The 21,451-nt window shown below is 48.9% G+C and overlaps 1 protein-coding gene across 1 annotated transcript; it reads right to left on the bottom strand.

Annotated features, from left to right (window-relative positions):
• Positions 1 to 283: 283 nt before the first annotated feature.
• LOC123346588 (zinc finger protein 436-like) lies at positions 284 to 20,581 on the bottom strand. The gene is made up of 4 exons (XM_044984063.1): positions 20,568 to 20,581; positions 6,490 to 6,577; positions 2,578 to 2,762; positions 284 to 2,493 (listed from the first exon to the last, which is right to left on the bottom strand). Exons 1-4 carry the CDS (start codon positions 20,579 to 20,581, stop codon positions 1,836 to 1,838), a joined length of 945 nt encoding a protein of 314 aa, XP_044839998.1. The 3' UTR covers positions 284 to 1,835.
• Positions 20,582 to 21,451: the final 870 nt, after the last annotated feature.

The following is a 21,451-nucleotide window of genomic DNA, read 5'->3' as shown; positions in this document are numbered from 1 at the left end:
ATTTATTTCAATATTTTGGATGTTGTGTACATTTACAAATATACTGATTTCAACTGCAACACAGAATACAAAGTATACAGTGAGCACTTTCTATTTTTTTATTACAAATACTTGCACCATAAAAAATGAAAGAAATAGTATTTTTCAATTCACCTACTGCAAGTACTGTACTGCAATCTTTTTATCATGAAAGTCGAACTTACAAATGTAGAATTATGTACAAAAATGCCTGCATTCAAAAATAAAACAATGTAAAACTTTAGATCCTACAACTCCACTCAGTCCTACTTCTTGTACAGCCAATCACTCAGAAAAACAAGTGCAGTTACAATTTGCAGGAGATAATGCTGCCCGCTTCTAGTTTACAATGTCACCTGAAAGTGAGAAGAGGCGTTCTCGGGGCACTATTGCAGCCGGCGTCGCAAGATATTTATGTGCCAGATGCGCTAAAGAGTCATGTGTCCCTTCCTGCTGGAACCACCATTCCAGAGGACATGCCTCCATGCTAATGACGGGTTCTAACTGATAATGATCCGAAGCAGAGTGGACCGACGCGTGTTCATTTCCATCAACTGAGTCAGATGCCACCAGCAGAAGGTTGATTTTCTTTTTTTGTGGTTCGAATCTGTAGCATCCGCATCGCAGTGTTGCTCTTTTAAGACTTCTGAAAGCATGCCCCACACCTAGTCCCTCTCGGATTTTGGAAGGTACTTCAGATTCTTAAACCTTTGGCTGAAAGCTGTAGCTATCTTTAGAAATCTCAGATTATTACTTTCTTTGCGTTTTCTCAAAACAGCAGTGAAAGTGTCCTTAAAATTAACAGGTGCTAGGTCATTATCCGTGACTTTTATACTAGGAAATATTTGGCAGAATGTGTGTAAAACAGAACAGGGGACATACAATTGTCCTCCAAGAAGTTCAATCACAAATTTATCTCATGAATTTTTTTTTTAAAAGAGCATTGTCAGCATGGAAGCATGTCCACTGGAATGCCGAAGCATGAAGGTACATAGGCATGTTTAGTATATCTTCCACATAAATATCTGCACTGCCAGCTAAACGTGCCAGACTTTCAGGTGACATCATAAATTAGACACAGGCAGCATTATCTCCCGTAAATGTAAACAAACTTACTTGTCTTAGCGATTAGCAGAAAAAGAAGGAGCACTGAGTGGACTTCTAGGCTCTAAAGTTTTTAATTGCTTTATTTCTGAGTTTAAATACACATCATTATTTTTTTGAGTTAAATGCAATTAATCAACCATACGACTATCTTCTTCCAAGATTTTAACAATACAAGTTCACATTCAAAGTTCTAGTCTATATAACTTGGAATGGCCCCAAACATCATTTACAAACTTTTCTAACATGTCTTTAAATGTTGAATCTAGGCCAAATAGCCTGCAAGGTTCTTAACTCTTTCTGGCCAGGTGTCACAGAAGTTTAGATTGTGTGTGAATTCTCCAACGTTTAATGACGTCTGATCACTGTCTGAAACTTTTGTCACAGTCCAGTACTTATGGAGTCTTGCTCTTGTGGGGATTCTTTGATGTAAAACAAGGACTGATCAGTTTCTGAAATGTTTCCCACAGTCTAAGCACTTATCGGCTCTCTCTCCAATGTGGATTGCTGGATGTTTAACAATGTTTGATTGTGTATAAAACTCTTTCCAAAGGCTAAGCAGTTACAGGGTGTCTCCCTGGGTGGATTCTCTGATGTAAAACAAGGACTGACATCTATTTGAAATGTTTTTCCATAGTCTAAACACTATGTGGGTTTTGTCTGATGTTTAGAACGGCCGATCTGATTCTGAAACTTTCCCAGAGTCCAAGCACTTATGGTCTTCCCCTTGTATGGATTGCCTGATGTTTAACAAGGGTTGAACTCTGCATGAATCTTTTCCCACAGTCTGAGCACTGATGGGGTCTCTCTCCTGTGTGGACTATTTTATGTCTAACAAGGGCCTTCTGATGTGCTAAAAGGTTTGACCTCTGTATGAAACTTTTCCCACAGTCTGAGCACTGATGGGGTCTCTCTCCTGTGTGGACTATTTTATGTCTAACAAGGGCTGACTTCGATACAAAATTTTTTCCACAGTCTAAGCACTTATGGGGTCTCTCTCCTGTGTGGATCTTCTGATGCGTTAAAAGGTTTGACCTCTGTATGAAACTTTTTCCGCAGTCTAAGCACTTATGGGATCTCTCTCCTGTGTGGATTGCCTGATGTTTTAAAAGGTTTGACCTCTGTATGAAACTTTTTCCGCAGTCTAAGCACTTATGGGATCTCTCTCCTGTGTGGATTGCCTGATGTTTTACAAGGTCTGACCTCTGTATGAAACTTTTTCCACAGTCTAAGCACTTATGGGATCTCTCTCCTGTGTGGATTGCCTGATGTCTTACAAGGTCTGACCTCCGTATGAAACTTTTCTCACAGTCTAAGCACTTATGGGATCTCTCTCCTGTGTGGATCTTCTGATGTGTTAAAAGATTTGACCTGTGTATGAAACTTTTCCCACAGTCTAAGCACTTATGGGATCTCTCTCCTGTTTGGACTGCTTGGTGTTTAACAAGCGCTGACTTCCATCCAAAATTTTTTCCACAGTCTAAGCACTTATGGGGTCTCTCTCCTGTGTGTATTGCCTGATGTTTTAAAAGGTTTGACCTCTGTATGAAACTTTTTCCGCAGTCTAAGCACTTATGGGATCTCTCTCCTGTGTGGATTGCCTGATGTCTTACAAGGTCTGACCTCTGTATGAAACTTTTCCCACAGTCTAAGCACTTATGGGATCTCTCTCCTGTGTGGATTGCCTGATGTCTTACAAGGTCTGACCTCTGTATGAAACTTCTCCCACAGTCTAAGCACTTATGGGATCTCTCTCCTGTGTGAACTTCTTGATGTTTAACAAGGGCTGACTTCCATATAAATTTTTTTCCACAGTCTAAGCACTTATGGGGTCTCTCTCCTGTGTGGATCTTCTGATGTGTTAAAAGATTTGACCTGTGTATGAAACTTTTCCCACAGCCTAAGCACTTATGGGATCTCTCTCCTGTGTGGACTGCTTGGTGTTTAACAAGCTCTGACTTCCATCCAAAAATTTTTCCACAGTCTAAGCACTTATGGGGTCTCTCTCCTGTGTGGATTGACTGATGTCTTACAAGGTCTGACCTCTGTATGAAACTTTTTCCGCAGTCTAAGCACTTATGGGATCTCTCTCCTGTGTGGATTGCCTGATGTCTTACAAGGTCTGACCTCTGTATGAAACTTTTTCCGCAGTCTAAGCACTTATGGGATCTCTCTCCTGTGTGGACTGCTTGATGTTTAACAAGGGCTGACTTGCATACAAAATGTTTTCCACAGTCTAAGCACTTATGGGAGCTCTCACCTGTGTGGATCTTCTGATGTGTTATAAGATTTGACCTGTGTATAAAACTTTTCCCACAGTCTAAGCACTTATGGGATCTCTCTCCTGTGTGGACTGCTTGGTGTTTAACAAGCTCTGACTTCCATCCAAAATTTTTTCCACAGTCTAAGCACTTATGGGGTCTCTCTCCTGTGTGGATTGCCTGATGTTTTAAAAGGTTTGACCTCTGTATGAAACTTTTTCCGCAGTCTAAGCACTTATGGGATCTCTCTTCTGTGTGGACTTCTTGATGTTTAACAAGGGCTGACTTCCATATAAATTTTTTTCCACAGTCTAAGCACTTATGGGATCTCTCTCCTGTGTGGATATTCTGATGTGTTATAAGATTTGACCTGTGTATGAAACTTTTCCCACAGTCTAAGCACTTATGGGATCTCTCTCCTGTGTGGATCTTCTGATGTGTTATAAGATTTGACCTGTGTATGAAACTTTTCCCACAGTCTAAGCACTTATGGGATCTCTCTCCTGTGTGAACTTCTTGATGTTTAACAAGGGCTGACTTCCATATAAATTTTTTTCCACAGTCTAAGCACTTATGGGATCTCTCTCCTGTGTGGATCTTCTGATGTGTTAAAAGATTTGACCTGTGTATGAAACTTTTTCCGCAGTCTAAGCACTTATGGGATCTCTCTCCTGTGTGGATTGCCTGATGTCTTACAAGGTCTGACCGCCTTATGAAACTTTTCCCACAGTCTAAGCACTTATGGGATCTCTCTCCTGTGTGGTTTGCCTGATGTTTTAAAAGGTTTGACCTCTGTATGAAACTTTTTCCACAGTCTAAGCACTTATGGGATCTCTCTCCTGTGTGGATTGCCTGATGTCTTACAAAGTCTATCCTCTGTATGAAACTTTTCCCACAGTCTAAGCACTTATGGGATCTCTCTCCTGTGTGGATCTTCTGATGTGTTATAAAATTTGACCTGTGTATGAAACTTTTCCCACAGTCTAAGCACTTATGGGATCTCTCTCCTGTGTGAACTTCTTGATGTTTAACAAGGGCTGACTTCCATATAAAAAATTTTCCACAGTCTAAGCACTTATGGGATCTCTCACCTGTGTGTATCTTCTGATGTGTAGTCAGTACTGACTTCCAATTCAAAGAGTTCCTGCCCTTAAGGCATTGATAAGGTTTCTGTCCCGTGTGGCTTCTTTCATGGTCCAAGCATTGAAATGATTTCTCTCCAGTATGAATTGTCTGAGGTGAAACAAACTGTGGTCCCAGAACGAATCCTTTTCCATAACCAAGGCATTCATGGTGTTTGTCTTCCCTAGGGGTTGTCTGCTGGGCTGTGGGATCCCTGTATCCTTCCCCACAGATAATAAATTCATCCATTTGCTCCCTTGAGTAGTTTCTCAGCAGCCTCTCTGACCTCTGCCAATTTCCCCAGGCTTCTCCCTGTTCCAACCACTGGGAAAAATTCCCTGCAGCTCTTCCCACAAAGGTGTCCTGTGGTTCTCCGTGCCCAGGAACTTCCTGTTGTTGATTCCTCTCCTTTTTCTCACTCACTGGCTCGTTACCTGCTGGGAGAGAGACAATCCCGACAGGAGTCATTGTGCCCAGGAGAAAGGAAGAGGAATAGCACCGAGGGAAAACCCAACATTCTAAAGCTGCACAGATGGAGCAACTGGATTCTACCTCCACATCCCACCCAAAAATTCACAGAGAAGGAACGTTGGGAAGGAAACAGCAGCAGGTAACAGGACACGTGGTAAACGACGTCAGTAATATCTGCTGACTGCAACCCTGCCCTGGGTGAGATGAGGAAGAATGGAGGGCACTTACTGATACCATATTTTTGGGATTCTCAACTTTTTCCTCCATTCCCCAGATGGTTTGAGTGTCAGTCCTCACCTGTGTGGGCACCTCTTGAAATCTCTCTTTCCTCGCAGGCCTGGAGATCGGGCACCCACGGCTCTTCCCCTCGTTCCAGCTGGGTGATTAGGTCAGGTTTGGGAAAGGGGAATCCTGTGCAGATGGTGAAATCAGAGCAGATCAGGGTGTGTGGAGGATTGAGAGAGCCTCTGTCACAAAGGACATTCCGTGGGCGGAACCTGTCCCTGTGCTGTGCTGGGGGAACATGGAATCCAAGAGAACAGGAACATAGTCACTGAGCCCCTTTGGGGGAGGCAGATGTCTGGGGGAGGTGGGGGAATTATGACACCCTCACTAGGAGTTCCTAGGATCTGTGGTCTCTGGGGGCCCTGCTGACGCACCCACAGCTCTGGAGTGGGGTGATTTTGTATATCCCTTAGGTTTTGACACCCTGGTCTCATTTCGAGAGTGTACGGAGATGCAAGTCTCTCTCACACGGCAGCTGTGCATTACAGAGCCCAGTCCCCTCCAATCTAACTGACCAGGGAAGAACCTGACTAGTGACAGACACGCAGACTCCACGGTTTCTAATAACCAAGGAGCCAGGAATCCCTTACCCAGCGAGGTCACCGTCTCGTAGTTCTCCTGCATGACGTCCCTGTAGAGGGCTCTCTGAGCGGGGTCCAGCAGAGCCCCCTGCCCCTGGGTGAAATACACAGCCACCTCCTCGAAGGTCACCGGCATCTGAAACAACAAGAGTCCCCCACTCAGCATCTGCTGCCCCAGCCGCAATCCCACTAGTCATGGGGGAGGAGGGACAGAAAAGCAGAATCCCACCCCCACCCTGCTCAGAGCAGCCAGGAGGCTTCAGGGGGTGGGATAAGGTGAGAGCTCCTTGTCCCCCCAGCACACGGAGCAGGGCAGGGTCTTCTCATTTCCCACACGCCTGCCAGCCACAGGCTGATACGGGAAGCAGAGCTCTGAGTCGGGGACAGGAATCCTGACAACTCCCCTCCCCCCCCCCCCCGCCCCGTCGTATTTCACAGAAGCCTCTGGCCAGTGGGGGTGTTTCCTGGGTCAGAAAGTGCCCCCCCACCTTCAATGATCCTGTTCATAAAATAAGGCCCAGGCAGATCATGATCCAGCAGGTTTATCAGACCCCGTCCCCTCCTTGCCTCACCTTGTGTGTTTCTCGCCCCTCCCCCTCTACAACAAATCCTCACCATCTCCCCACAGCTCCCTGCAAATCCCCTACCTGAACTGTCTCCATCACAGCCATTTCCCTTCTCTGTCCTCTGGAAGACGGGACGATCTGGAGCGAAACATGGACGTGATTCCTCAGCCTGTGGGGGCGAGAGGGGCAATGGGGGAGGTTACAGAAGGGGCTTCAGTCCATGTCACACCCCCTCTCCCTGCAGACAGACGCTCTGGGCTCTGCCGCGCTGGGAAAACCCTCAATCACTTTATCACAACACAGACCCGGCCCCTCCCCCAGCACTGAACCCCCTGCGACACCAGTAGGTCCCTCCAAAGGGCCCTTTGTGCAGAGTCATTTCCCTGCCCAGCTCCAGCCCTTTCCCCAGGTCTCTCCATCACCTGCAGGCTCAGGGACAGGTGTGGTTAGAGTGGATTTTCCCCAGACGGACTTTGCTGAGAGCTCCTGATTTCTGTGCTAACAAGCTCTGTTCTACGCTGTGTTCCCAGTGACCAATAAACCTTCTGTTTTCCAGGCCGGCTGAGAGTCACAGCTGAGTGCGGAGGTGGGTGCAGGGCCCCTGTGGGGAGCGGGTCAGGCTTACATAAGAACATAAGAACGGCCGTACCGGGTCAGACAAAGGTCCATCTAGCCCAGTATCTGTCTACCGACAATGGCCAATGCCAGGTGCCCCAGAGGGAGTGAACCTAACAGGCAATGATCAAGTAATCTCTCTCCTGCCATCCATCTCCATCCTCTGACGAACAGAGGCTAGGGACACCATTGTTACCCATCCTGGCTAATAGCCATTTATGGACTTAGCCTCCATGAATTTATCCAGTCCTCTTTTAAACATTGTTATATTCCTAGCCTTCATAACCTCCTCAGGTAAGGAGTTCCACAAGTTGACTGTGCGCTGCGTGAAGAAGAACTTCCTTTTATTTGTTTTAAACCTGCTGCCTATTAATTTTATTTGGTGACCCCTAGTTCTTGTATTATGGGAATAAGTAAATAACTTTTCCTTATCCACTTTCTCAACATCACTCATGATTTTATATACCTCTATCATGTCCCCCCTTAGTCTTCTCCTTTCCAAGCTGAAGAGTCCTAGCCTCTTTAATCTTTCCTCGTATGGCACCCTCTCTAAACCCCTAATCATTTTAGTTGCCCTTTTCTGAACCTTTTCTAGTGCTAGAATATCTTTTTTGAGGTGAGGAGACCACATCTGTACACAGTATTCGAGATGTGGGCGTACCATGGATTTATATAAGGGCAATAATATATTCTCAGTCTTATTCTCTATCCCCTTTTTAATGATTCCTAACATCCTGTTTGCTTTTTTGACCGCCTCTGCACACTGCGTGGACATCGTCAGAGAACTATCCACAATGACGCCAAGATCTTTTTCCTGACTCGTTGTAGCTAAATTAGCCCCCATCATGTTGTATGTATAGTTGGGGTTATTTTTTCCAATGTGCATTACTTTACATTTATCCACATTAAATTTCATTTGCCATTTTGTTGCCCAATCACTTAGTTTTGTGAGATCTTTTTGAAGTTCTTCACAATCTGCTTTGGTCTTAACTATCTTGAGTAGTTTAGTATCATCTGCAAACTTTGCCACCTCACTGTTTACCCCTTTCTCCAGATCATTTATGAATAAATTGAATAGGATTGGTCCTAGGACTGACCCTTGGGGAACACCACTAGTTACCCCTCTCCATTCTGAGAATTTACCATTAATTCCTACCCTTTGTTCCCTGTCCTTTAACCAGTTCTCAATCCATGAAAGGACCTTCCCTTTTATCCCATGACAGCTTAATTTACGTAAGAGCCTTTGGAGAGGGACCTTGTCAAAGGCTTTCTGGAAATTTAAGTACACTATGTCCACCGGATCCCCCTTGTCCACATGTTTGTTGACCCCTTCAAAGAACTCTAATAGATTAGTAAGACACGATTTCCCTTTACAGAAACCATGTTGACTATTGCTCAAGAGTTTATGTTTTTCTATGTGTCTGACAATTTTATTCTTTACTATTGTTTCAACTAATTTGCCCGGTACCGACGTTAGACTTACCGGTCTGTAATTGCCGGGATCACCCCTAGAGCCCTTTTTAAATATTGGCGTTACATTAGCTAACTTCCAGTCATTGGGTACCGAAGCCGATTTAAAGGACAGGTTACAAACCTTAGTTAATAATTCCGCAACTTCACATTTGAGTTCTTTCAGAACTCTTGGGTGAATGCCATCTGGTCCCGGTGACTTGTTAATGTTGAGTTTATCAATTAATTCCAAAATCTCCTCTAGTGACACTTCAATCTGTGACAGTTCCTCAGATTTGTCACCTACAAAAGCCAGCTCAGGTTTGGGAATCTCCCTAACATCCTCAGCCGTGAAGACTGAAGCAAAGAATCCATTTAGTTTCTCCGCAATGACTTTATCATCTTTAAGCGCTCCTTTTGTATTTTGATCATCAAGGGGCCCCACTGGTTGTTTAGCAGGCTTCCTGCTTCTGATGTACTTAAAAAAACATTTTGTTATTACCTTTGGAGTTTTTGGCTAGCCGTTCTTCAAACTCCTCTTTGGCTTTTCTTATTACACTCTTGCACTTAAGTTGGCAGTGTTTGTGCTCCTTTCTATTTGCCTCACTAGGATTTGACTTCCACTTTTTAAAGGATGTCTTTTTATCTCTCACTGCTTCTTTTACATGGTTGTTAAGCCACGGTGGCTCTTTTTTAGTTCTTTTACCGTTTTTCTTAATTTGGGGTATACATTGAAGTTGGGCCTCTATTATGGTGTCTTTTAAAAGGGCCCATGCAACTTGCAGAGATTTCATTTTAGTCACTGTACCTTTTAACTTTTGTCTAACTAACCCCCTCATTTTTGTATAGTTCCCCATTTTGAAATTAAATGCCAAATGCTTCTCCTTAGGCTGCCCCCGTGGTTCTGGTTGGGGCCGTGCACCCCTCCTGGGCTCCGGGGATGGGGAGGCTGCGGCCACATGCTCATCAGATGTGTGTGTGTGGGGGGTTATTGGGGGTACTCAGGGGCTGGGGTCCTGCCCCTACATTGGGGGGGGGGCTTGCCTCCTTCAGCCCTAGGTTCACCCCCCACCAGCTGTTCCCCGTTCTTATCCCTAGGTCCTAGTCCCAGGCAGGGGGGGTGAAACAATCTGTACAGTGGGGGGCGATAGAGCCACTGAACCAGACTGTAAACCTGGATAGGCTGAAAACCGCTTCAAGCGAAGCGGGGCGGGGTGGGGGTTGCAGGGCCCCACCGGCCTAGGGCCAGGGCCAGGGCCAGGGCCTGTGCTGCCCCCACCCCCGCCCTGGTTGTAACCGTGGGCCCCGCTCCTTCCCCGGCCCCCAGCTGGGCCCCCTCCCACCCTGCATTGAGTTTGGCCCCTGCCCACCTTCCGCCCCGCCCCCTCCCGCGTCTCCCTGAGCTGCAGCCTCCGTCCGCACCAGCGCGGCCAGGGGCGGGGAAACAAAGCAGCAGATGGGGGGTAACGTGATCCCGCCCCCGCCCCGCACCCACCGGGGCTGGCGGCAGCTTTCCCGGGCCCAGGGCAGCGAATCGGAAAGGCGGAGGGGGGAGGGGTCTCTCCTACCTTCCTCCAAGCGGCTGCGAGTCACTTCCTGCTGCCCGGACGGACCCCAGCGATCGCTCCCCCCAGAGCCGCCTCCCGGCCGCTCCTGGGTCCTAGCGGGAAACCCTCCGATCTGCGCTTCTCCCTCTGGGTCCGGCTCCTGTTCCGCTCCCAGGCTCTCAGGACAGAAGGGAGGGACCCTCTTCCATCTAGCGGGGGGAAAATGGGTGACACATTTTTCTAAAATACTTAATGAACTTTAGGGGAAACCAGTAAAGATGCGCAGAGGTAAGCGGGGAAATGGCCCCGCTATTGGGGGGAACTTTCCTGACTTAAACACCCCCCGGGTGGAATCGAATAGCAGAAGGATCTGAGTCCTCGCTCCCTTCACCCAGAGCCTGCCTGACCCCGAGGGCTCCCTTTCCACTCTGCTGTGTGACAAAGTCCTTTTATCCCCAACACGGCTGGGCCCAGGCTTCCTGAGGGGCCCGTCCCCCACCCTGGTTCTGACCACTCAGGAAATGGGCTAGAGCGTCCCCACTCTGGGGCACTTCCTCCGCTCTGGACGCTTCCCTGACCATTTTCTATGCCCCAGAACAAATGCAATTTACTAAACAGCAGCTAATAAAAGAAATCAGGAAACAATGGTAAGGCGAAAGGAAAACACTTCGCCCCACTCTGCGGGCCTGGGGGAAGCACAAACAGCGTCTGTGGGATGCCCGGGCAGTTCACAGTCTGTCCCTCACCCATCCCAGGCCTCCTGCCCAGGCCCTGGCTGTGCTGCAGGGATGCTGCGGGTCAGACACCTGCTCTGGTGGTGGCCACACGCCCTCAGGCTCTAGGTGACAGGACCCTTCTTCCCAGTGTCCCTGGGAAGGTGCAAATCCAGAGGGCAGATAAAAAAACCCCGAAATTGGTAATCTCTGTAACTGATTGGGGGAAGGGGGGCAGACTCGTGATCTTTGAGCACTTCTGGCTGCTGACCTAGTTCTGTCCCTGCCCCCGCCCCCAGGGTTCCACGGGGTGCAGGCCATGGACTGGGGCACCCCTGGGTGGTGGTAGGGGGGAATTCCAGTACGACAGGGATGACTTCATCAGCTTCCATGTCTAGCTTTGGGCCCCTTACCCCGTCTGTGTCCGAACTCCCCCCTCCCAGAGCACAACTGACCCAGGCTTTCTGAGGGGCTCGTCCCCCACCCTGGTTGTGACCGCTCAGGACACGGACACAGTGATGGAATTTCTCCGCTCTGGATGCCTCCCTGGTCTCTGCCCTAGCCAGTGTCTATAGCTCAGAACAAATACAATTTACAAAACAGCAATTAATTAAAAAAATCAGGACACAGTCAGAAAGGAAAAAGGAAAACTCTTAGCCCCACTCTGCAGGGCCGGATTAACTTTTCCTGGGCCTGGTGCCAAACGTATTTATGGGCCCCCATGGGGCAAGGTGCAGGGGGCGGGATGGTCCGTCTCCAGAGGGAAGGGCGGGCTGGGGGCAGTGAGGCACAGTGCGCTGGGAGCAGCCCCGCTCTGCGCAGCCCAGCAGAGGGCGCTGTTTACAAACCAGCCCAGCCCTGTGCTGCCAGCGTTCCCCTTCCCCTTGCGGGTGGGCCCCCACCACACTGCCCCCCGACCGGTCAGTTTTCCTCCCCTGCCCAGACCCTGGCCTGCTCCCTCCTCCGATTTGCCCCCTTTGCCTCTTTTTAACCCCTGGAAAAAGCACTCAGCGCAATCGTATACTTAGGGCAGGGTGAAGGGCAGTAGCTTCAGCAGATGTTACTGAGCACGCTCAAAAAAACCAAACAGGAGTACTTGTGGCACCTTAAAGACTAACACATTTATTTTAGCATGAGCTTTCGTGAGCTACAGCTCACTTCTTTGGATGCATAGAATGGAACACACAGACAGGGGCACACTCAGTTCACCATAAGTCGCACATTCCTACAGGGAGCAGTTTTCTGTACTTCGCCTGCGGGAGAGTTAATGAATCCACCCCAACAGGCGAGAGCAGCTATGTCTGTGGGAGAAGCTAAAAAAAAAAAAAGCCAATTGACTCTCCTTTGGCAGGAGGCAGGGGTGACAGGTTGGATCACAGAAACTGATGTGCCAAGACTACTTCTGCCCCTGCTTCCCCTGCCAGCCTGGAACACCAGCACCGCCAGACGCACCAGTCTGCTCCAACACAGACCCAGGGTCTGAACCACGTGCCCCAAAGCTGCAGACTTAACTGAAAGCAACTTAAGAAGTGTTCCTGTCTTCAACACTCAGATGCCCAACTCCCAATGGGGTCCAAACCCCAACTAAATCCATTTTAACCTATATAAAGCTTATGAAGGGTAAACTCATAAATTGTTCACCCTCTATAACACTGATAGAGAGATATTCCCAGCTGTTTCCCCCACCCCCCAGGTATCAATACATACTCTGGGTTAATTAATAAGTAAAAAGTGATTTTATTCAATACAGAAAGTAGGATTTAAGTGGTTCCAAGTAGTAACAGACAGAACAAAGTGACTTACCAAGCAAAACAAAACAAAACAAAACACACACGTCTAACCTAATACAGTAAGAAAGCTCAGAACAAATACAATTTACATAAACAGCAATTAATTAAAAAAATCAGGACACAGTCAGAAAGGAAAAAGGAAAACTCTTTGCCCCACTCTGCAGGGCCGGATTAACTTTTCATGGGCCTGGTGCCAAACGTATTTATGGGCCCCCATGGGGCAAGGTGCAGGGGGCGGGATGGTCCGTCTCCAGAGGGAAGGGCGGCCTGGGGGCAATGAGGCACAGTGCGCTGGGAGCAGCCCTGCTCTGCGCAGCCCAGCAGAGGGCGCTGTTTACAATCCAGCCCAGCCCTGTTCTGCCAGCGTTCCCCTTCCCCTTGTGGGCAGACCCCCACCACTCTGCCCCCCTGACCAGGGCCGGCTCCAGGCACCAGCGCGCTAAGCGCGCGCTTGGGGCGGCATCTTGGGGGAGGGCGGCAGATGGCCCCGGTGGACCTCCCGCAGGCATGCCTGCGGGAGGTCCACCAGAGCCGCCGACCCGCAACCGCCAAAGCACCGCCCCCCCCAGCAAAGCCTAGAGCTGCCCTGCCACCAGCCGCGGCCGGGAATCAGAGGGCTCCGGGCTGCCCGCCACGGCGGGCAGCGCAGAGCCTTTTAAATCCCAGCTGCCGCTGGGAATCAGAGCCCTCTGATTCCCGGCCGCCTGGGATTTAAAATGCTCTGCGCTGCCCACCGCGGCGGGCAGCCCGGAGCCCTCTGATTCCCGGCCGCGGCTGGGATTTAAAAGGCTCTGTGCTGCCCGCCGCGATGGGCAGCTCAGAGCCTTCTGATTCCCGGACGCGGCTGGGATTTAAAAGGCTCTGTGCTGCCCGCCGCGATGGGCAGCTCAGAGGCTTCTGATTCCCGGCAGTGGATGGGATTTAAAGGGCTCTGGGCTCCCCGCCGCAGTGGGGAGCCCAGAGCCCTTTAAACGCGCCTGCCACCCTAAGGGCACACGGACTGCCCCCCCCACCCCCCCACCCCAGGGCGGCAATTCAGCAGTCTGCTTGGGGCGGCAAAAACTGTAGAGCCGGCCCTGCCCCTGACCAGTCAGTTTTCCTCCCCTGCCCAGACCCTGGCCGGCTCCCTCCTCCGATTTGCCCCCTTTGCCTCTTTTTAACCCCTGGAAAAAGCACTCAGTTCAATCGTATACTTAGGGCAGGGGGAAGGGCAGTAGCTTCAGCAGATGTTACTGAGCACGCTCAGTTCACCATAAGTCGCACATTCCTACAGGGAGCAGTTTTCTGTACTACACCTGCGGGAGAGTTAATGAATCCACCCCAACAGGCGATAGCAGCTCTGTCTGTGGGAGAAGCTAAAAAAAAAAAAAAAATGCCAATTGACTCTCCTTTGGCAGGAGGCAGGTGTGACAGGTTGGATCACAGAAACTGATGTGCCAAGACCACTTCTGCCCCTGCTTTCCTTGCCAGCCTGGAACTCCAGCACCGCCAGACACACCAGTCTGCTCCAACACAGACCCAGGGTCTGAACCACGTGCCCCAAAGCTGCAGACTTAACTGAAAGCAACTTAAGAAGTGTTCCTGTCTTCAACACTCAGATGCCCAATTCCCAGTGGAGTCTAAACCGCAAATAAATCCATTTTAACCTATATAAAGCTTATGAAGCGTAATTGTTCGCCCTCTATAACACTGATAGAGAGATATGCCCAGGTGTTCTCCCCTGCCCCACACCCCAGATATCAATACATACTCTGGGCTAATTAATAAGTAAAAAGTGATTTTATTCAATACAGAAAGTAGGATTTAAGTGGTTCCAAGTAGTAACAGACAGAACAAAGTGACTTACCAAGCAAAACAAAACAAAACACACACGTCTAACCTAATACAGTAAGAAAGTGATTACAGATAAAATCTCACCCTCAGATGTTTCAATAAGCTTCAGTCACAGACTGGATGACTTCCTAGTCTGGGCACAATCCTTTCCCCTGGTACAGCCCTTGTTCCAGATCAGGTGGTAACTAGGGATTTCTTATGACTGCAGCCCCCTTTGTTCTGTTCCACCCACTCACTGGTATATGTCTTTTGCATAAGGCGGGAATCCTTCGTCCCTCTGGGTTCCCACCCCTCCTTCCCAATCAGGGCCGGCTCCAGGCACCAGCATTCCAAGCTGGTGCTTGGGGCGGCATTCTGCAAGGGGCAGCAGTCCCCCTTGTTTTGCCCCCAAGCAGCGCACCGAATTGCCGGCGGGGGGGGGGCAGTCTGTGTGCCCTTAGGGCGGGCAGGCGCGTTTCCGCGGCGGCGGCAATTCGGCGGCAGCTTCTATGTTTAGCTGAAGCCCCCCGGACAGCTAGACATAGAAGCTGCCGCCGAATTGCCGCCGCCGCAGAAACGCCTCTGCCGCCCTAAGGGCACACGGACTGCCCCCCCAGGGCGGCAATTCGGCGCGCTGCTTGGGGCAGCGAAAACTGTAGAGCCGGCCCTGTTCCCAATGGAAAAACACCAGGTTAAAGATGGAGTCCAGTTCAGGTGACATGATCACATGTCACTGTAAGACCCCAAGCTTTCATTCCTCCCAGCCTGACTCACAGGAAGGCCTGCCTGCAAACAGAGCCATCCACAGTCGATTGTCCTGGTTGATAGGAGCCATCAAGATTCCAAAGCACCATTAATGGCCCACACTTTGGATAATTACAATAGGCCCTCAGAGTTATATTTCGTATTTCTCATTTCAGATACAAGAGTGATACATTTATACAAATAGGACAACCACACTCAGTAGATTATAAGCTTTGTAATGATACAAGAGATCTTTTGCGTGAAGCATATTTTAGTTACATCATATTCGCACTCATCACCATACTTTCATAAAATCATATAGAGTGCAACGTCACAGCAGGGAAATGGAAAATGCCAGCCATAGGGGATTTCCCTGGCAGATAAGATTTCCAACTCTCCCAGACCAGACACCATTGCTGCAAATGACGTCCAGTCCAGGACGGTTGGCAACCCTTCGAGCAGATGAAAAAAATTCCCTCACAGACCCTAAAAGTGGCTGAAAAGCTGAAGAATGATCAGCTCTGGTCTGAGCATGGGTAGCAGGTATAGCAGGCCAGAGGAAGGCAGGTTAAGCAATGGTGGTTGAATCCTGAAGGGACATAGAAATCTATAGCACATCTGGCACGTAAATATCTTGCAACTTGGGCTAGAACAGTGCTGTAAGAATGCCTCTTCTCACTTTCAGCATTATCTCACACAAACATAAACACACTCGTTTGTCTAAGCGATTGGCTGAACAAGAAGTAGGACTGAGTGGACTTGCGGGGTCTGAAATATTACATTGTTTTATGTAGGTACAAGTGCTGGCAAGCCACGCTGTCTCTGCATTGAACCATTCAATAGTACAAGTACAGCATGCACATTCTGTTATGCTAGTCACTCAAGACAATGGCCCGGTGAGGGGAACCAGCCTTAACCAATCAGAATGAAGTAAACAGGTGTATCAATCATATAGTAATAAGTAACCTGTGTGATGTCAATCATGTAATACTGAGTAACCAGTCTGTAAGAAAGAGAATAAAAGCATCGGTCCGGGACTATCCTGAGATGCCTCACTGCAGCCTTGTCTCGTCTCTGTTTCCCGATACAACATCTGGTGACCCCGACGTGATCCAGACACAGGACCCCCGACTCATCGGCTGGCTTAGCCTTGGTGCACCACAGCGCAACGCGCTCCCTCGTGAGTATGGGGGGGGATTTATCCATTGAGCAAAAAGATCATGCAAAAGAGTCATTGAAGCTTATCAAACAGGACGGGTGTACTGCAGTATCGTTACGGCACTTGGAGGAATTGCTCCGAGTGATTGAGTATAAGTGCCCATGGTACTCGAACCGAGGCTCCCTAGATCACTCCGATTGAATAAAGATCGGAGAGGCATTGTTTAGGGAACCTCGAGCCGAGGTCCAACATATTCTGTTGTGGCAGCACTGTTCAGCTGCGGTGGGGAGATTACGAAAAGAGGCGTCCCCCTCCGCACCTCCCTTGCTCTCGGTAGAGGCACCTCCCGCCTATCCCCGAGTGCTCCCACCAGCCCCTTTTTTAGCACCAAAAACTTCTACACCAGTGGTGGACACCCTGGGGCAGAAGTCCCTTCATCAGGGTGCTGTCTGTGCCGCCCTTGCGGCGGCACGGGCGAGCGGGCAGGACCCCTTATTGGAAGAATGGGAGGGAGAAATCCCTTTGATGTTTCCCCTGTCTTATGACCCTCCCAATGAGGCAGGTGAGGTGGTAGCTCGGCACTCCACCCTCCCGTATTCAATTCTTCGGGAGCTTAACAAAGCGGTACGTGAGTCTGGGCTGCGTTCCACTTATGTGCAGGGTATGATAGAAGGGATCGCTAATAGTTATACTATGATCCCGGAGGACTGGAAACATCTATTTCGTATGATCCTTTCCCCTGCACAGTACGTGGTATGGGATAATGAGTTTAGGTTGGCAGCCCTAGCACTCGGTAACGCGCAGAATACTGCTGAGCAAATATATGGGACAGGAGCTTTTGCCACCATGGAGCAACAATCTATATTGCCCATGGAATCTTTTCACCGCACGGCAATGTGCATTCAGAGAGCCTTTCGGCGCGTTCCAGCCTCTGGCAAGCCCCTTCGATCATTCACAAATGTTAAACAACAAGCTACTGAACCTTATCATCATTTCGTTGATCGCCTCAAGGAGGCTGTTCAACGCCAAATTGACAATCCGGACGCTCAGACGGAACTCCTTTTACACTTAGCGTATGAGCAGTCCAATGCTGACTGTCGGAAAATTCTCCAAACTATCATTCACCGCCCTAATTACACACTCGCTGACATGTTGCAGGCATGTGCCGAAGTGGGCACTCAGACCCACGCTATGGCACTGTTGGCGGGAGCAATCCGTCAAGGTAACAAACCTACAGGTAACTGCTTTAACTGCCAGCGACCTGGACACTTCAAAAAGGAGTGCCGGGCCCCAGGAGGTGGTGCTCATAAGGGCGGAACTAACACCACCGGGGGCCGTCCTTCTAAAAAGTGCCCAAAATGTAATAAAGGATATCATTGGGCTAATCAATGTCGCTCCTCAACCCCAGATAATTCGGGAAACTTTCGACCGGGCCCTCCTCCAGCCCCGGTTTAAAGGAGGGAGCTTTGCCTGCCACAGCTGCTCGACCAGCCACAAAAGGCAGTGCTGGTTTGGATCTTATTAATGCAGTAGATATGCAATCCCCTCTCCCTGGTGACGTACTCCTCATGCCTACGCAGCTTTCTGGTCCGCTTCCCCCAGACACATTTGGGTTAATTTTGCCTCGTTCTTCTGCCAGTAGTCAGTCTATTATGATTGTGCCCGGAGTTATCGATTCTGATTACACCGGAGTTATTTATGTTCAAATTTGGAGTCATCTTCCCCTTCAGCTAAAGGTGGGAGATTCTTGGGCTCAACTGCTAATCTTACCTTACACAGCGCCGGCCGGACCCAGCCAAGCGAGTCGTGCCGGCTGATTTGGTTCTACTCGCGTTAATCTGGAGCAAGGTCTCCTTTTTCATCCACAGATTGCTGCAGTATTACAACACATCCGAACCCACAAACCGACCCGTAAGTATATCATCAACGGTAAGGAGCTCTATGGGTTGCTAGACACTGGAGCGGATGTTTCAGTAGTTGCACAAAAGCATTGGGACCCTTCCTGGCCTTCCGAAGTTTCCCCCTCTGTTTGGGGAGTGGGAGGCCCGCAATCTTCCCGACAAAGCACCAATTGGCTCTCAGTATGGGATAGTGAAGAGGGGCGAGAGGTTGCAAAAATTCGTCCGTGCATTTTGCCAATTGACATTAATCTCTGGGGGCGAGACCTATTGTCTCAGCTGGGAGCCTCCCTAGTGGTGCCATGACACGTCAATGCTCCTCACACACTGCCCTCCCACTGGAATGGAAAACCCACGTCCCAGTGTGGGTTGAGCAATGGCCACTCCCTCAGGAAAAATTAATAGCCCTTAAGGAATTAGTTCAGGAACAATTAACCGAGGGACATATTGAGCCTACTACTAGCCCATATAATACTCCGATCTTTGTTATTAAGAAAAAATCTGGACGCTGGCGATTATTACATGATCTCCGAGCTATAAACAAAATTATGGAACCTATGGGAGCCCTTCAATGTGGGACCCCAAATCCGAATGTTATACCACACGATTATCAGTTAGCAATAATCGATCTTAAGGATTGTTTTTTCTCTATCCCTCTCCTCCCCCGTGATCGAAAGTACTTTGCCTTTACTATCCCTGTTTTGAATAATAGTCAGCCAACAGAACGCTACCATTGGAAGGTTCTTCCCCAGGGTATGCTAAACAGCCCCACCCTCTGTCAATATTACGTAAATCAGTCTCTCTTACCTTTTCGCAAACGGTACCCTATGCTTAAGGTTTACCATTATATGGATGATATCCTCATAGCAGGACCAGAACTCCCTCCTTCATGGCAAACTGACCTGCAAAATATGCTCCAGGAATACGGCCTTCAAATAGCCCCAGAAAAGGTACAATGTATAGAACCTTTCCTTTATCTGGGCCACAAAATGATGGCCGCTTATTCCATTCCGATTATCCCGCAAATTGCCTTGAAAACCAACATTAATTACGTCACCCTTCAACAAGTCCTGGGCATTATTAATTGGGTACGTCCCTATTATCGCCTTGATACTAACATGTTAAGTCCATTATTTGATGCTCTTCGGCAGGGGTGTCACCCCTCCGATATCATTTCTCTCACAAAAACACAATTAGATGCCATTGAGCAGGTAAATCAATCTCTCGCAAAGGTTTGGGTGGATCGTGCCGTGGATAACGAGCCTCCACGTCTTGCTTGTCTTCAAGGGGTGACCCAGCCTTGTGCCGCCCTCTTTCAAGCACCCGAGGCTGGGACGGTGCGAATCCTTGAATGGCTTTATCTCGCCCATACCCCGGCAAATACCCTTACTCCCCTTCCCTCCATGCTTGCTTCCCTAATTACAAAAGGGCGCCAACGTGCATTAGTGCTTTTTGCTATTGATCCCGTTGAAATAGTACTTCCGATCCCCTTGCATTTATGGCAAACTCTTTGTGAAACTAACCCCGAGGTTCAGTGTGCATGCTCAGCCTTTACTGGGGTCGTCTCCTGTCACACTTTGAAGGACCCCCGTTTCAGCATGACGCAGCGATTACCCCTTAACTTTTGCTATTTACTCTCCCCAACCCCGCTGCCAGATGTGCTTACAGTATTTACGGACGGGAGTCCAAACCGTGGGGTTCTCTCTTGGCGTGACCCATCTACTACCCACTGGTGTTCTCTGTTTACCCTACCCCAAAGCTCCGCCCAGCGTGCTGAGCTGGCTGCAGTAATTTTAGCCTTTAATCGTTTTTCTATGCAACCGTTTAATATTATCACTGACAGTTTATATGTAGCCAATGTTGTTTCAAATATTAGTGGTAGCTATGTATCACCAGCGCTAGATAAAAATTTGCTAGCTTTGTTTTTAGCATTGCAACATCTCATTCATTCCCGTACCGATCAGTTTTTTATTGCTCATATTCGAAGCCACCAACCTTTCCCTGGCATGTTGACAGAAGGCAATGCCCAGGCGGATGCCCAACTCAGGGCATTCCCTTGTACCCCTATAGAAAGTCATGCCCTACACCATCAGAATGCCAAGGCATTGGCTAAACAATTTCAGATCCCTCTCTCTGATGCTCGAGGTATTGTTCAACAATGCCCTCAATGTACCCTTAACCCACAGGGTCCTCCCATAGGGGTAAATCCCCGTGGTCTCGGAGCCAATCAACTTTGGCAGATGGATGTCACCCTTTTTCCCCCCTTCTCCCCTTGGAAATACCTGCACGTTGTCATCGACACATTTTCTGGTTACACTTGGGTAACTGCCCAAAAAGGGGAGGCTACCAAACATGTTTGTAATCACTTGATTCGCAGTTTTGCGGTAATGGGCAGCCCCGCTGAGTTAAAAACCGACAATGGCCCTGCTTACTGTTCCTCCGCCATGGCCGCATTTTGTGTCCGGTGGGGCATTCTCCACAAATTCGGCATTCCTTATAATTCCCGGGGTCAGGCCATTGTTGAGCGGGCTAACCGCACCCTAAAGGAGGCCCTTACTAAACAAAAACAAAAAGGAGGAGTGCCCCTATCCTTGCCAGATAAGGAAGAATGGCTGGCTCGTGTCTTGTTTACTCTGAATCATTTGAATTTAACTTTGTATAATAATCAGTTTTTATCTAGAGCCCAGCGCCATTATAGACAGACCGAGCCCCTTCCGGCGCCGAAGGTGATATATCGCAAGTTGCCAGGACCAGAGTGGAGCCTGCCTGTGCCACTCATCACCTGGGGCCGGGGCTACGCAGCAGTGTCAACTGAAACCGGCCCTGTGTGGGTTCCCGCTCGCTTTGTGAAGCCGTGGAGAGATGGCCTGGCATCAGGGGCTAAAGAATCCCATTCCGGACTTCAGTCTAACCCTGACGGATAGGGTGGACAAGATTGACAAGGCCCGAAAGCGTGGCACACCTAACACTGCCATAACTTGGGGGCAGGTCAAAGCTTTATCACGGCAGGCTGAACATGTATTAGAGCAAACTAAGGCGGATAAGACTACAGAAAACTACTTTCTTGCGCTAATAGCCAGCTTAAATGCTAATTCTCTTTGCTGGGTTATGTACATTTGGGTGACTGTTCTGTGTTTCCCGCAAGGTGTTGCAGCCCCTCACATCCGCCATGGGGTATTGCAAAATCGAGCGGCTATAGATTATTTACTTATGCTGCATCATTATGGATGTGAAAAGGTTAATGATATGTGTTGCTTTAATATTTCTGATCATTATCATTCAGTTGAAAATCAACTCAAGATAATTAAAAATTTAA

This window comes from Mauremys mutica, chromosome 12 (assembly GCF_020497125.1).
Source record: "Mauremys mutica isolate MM-2020 ecotype Southern chromosome 12, ASM2049712v1, whole genome shotgun sequence".
NCBI classification, from domain to species: Eukaryota; Metazoa; Chordata; order Testudines; family Geoemydidae; genus Mauremys; species Mauremys mutica.
Note: the sequence above shows the minus strand (reverse complement) of the source record. Positions and strands in the feature narration are given on the sequence as shown.

Bases quoted from the DNA above. Each gene is read 5' to 3' on its own strand.
- LOC123346588 (XM_044984063.1), bottom strand. The intron at 2,763-6,489 runs GTAGGGGATTTG...TTAGACTGTGGG, and splicing joins CTGTGATGGAGACAGTTCAG to AAAAGTTTCATACAGAGGTC. The intron at 2,494-2,577 runs GTCAGCGCTTGT...TTTCATACACAG, and splicing joins GGAAAAAATTTTGGATGGAA to GTCAAATCTTTTAACACATC.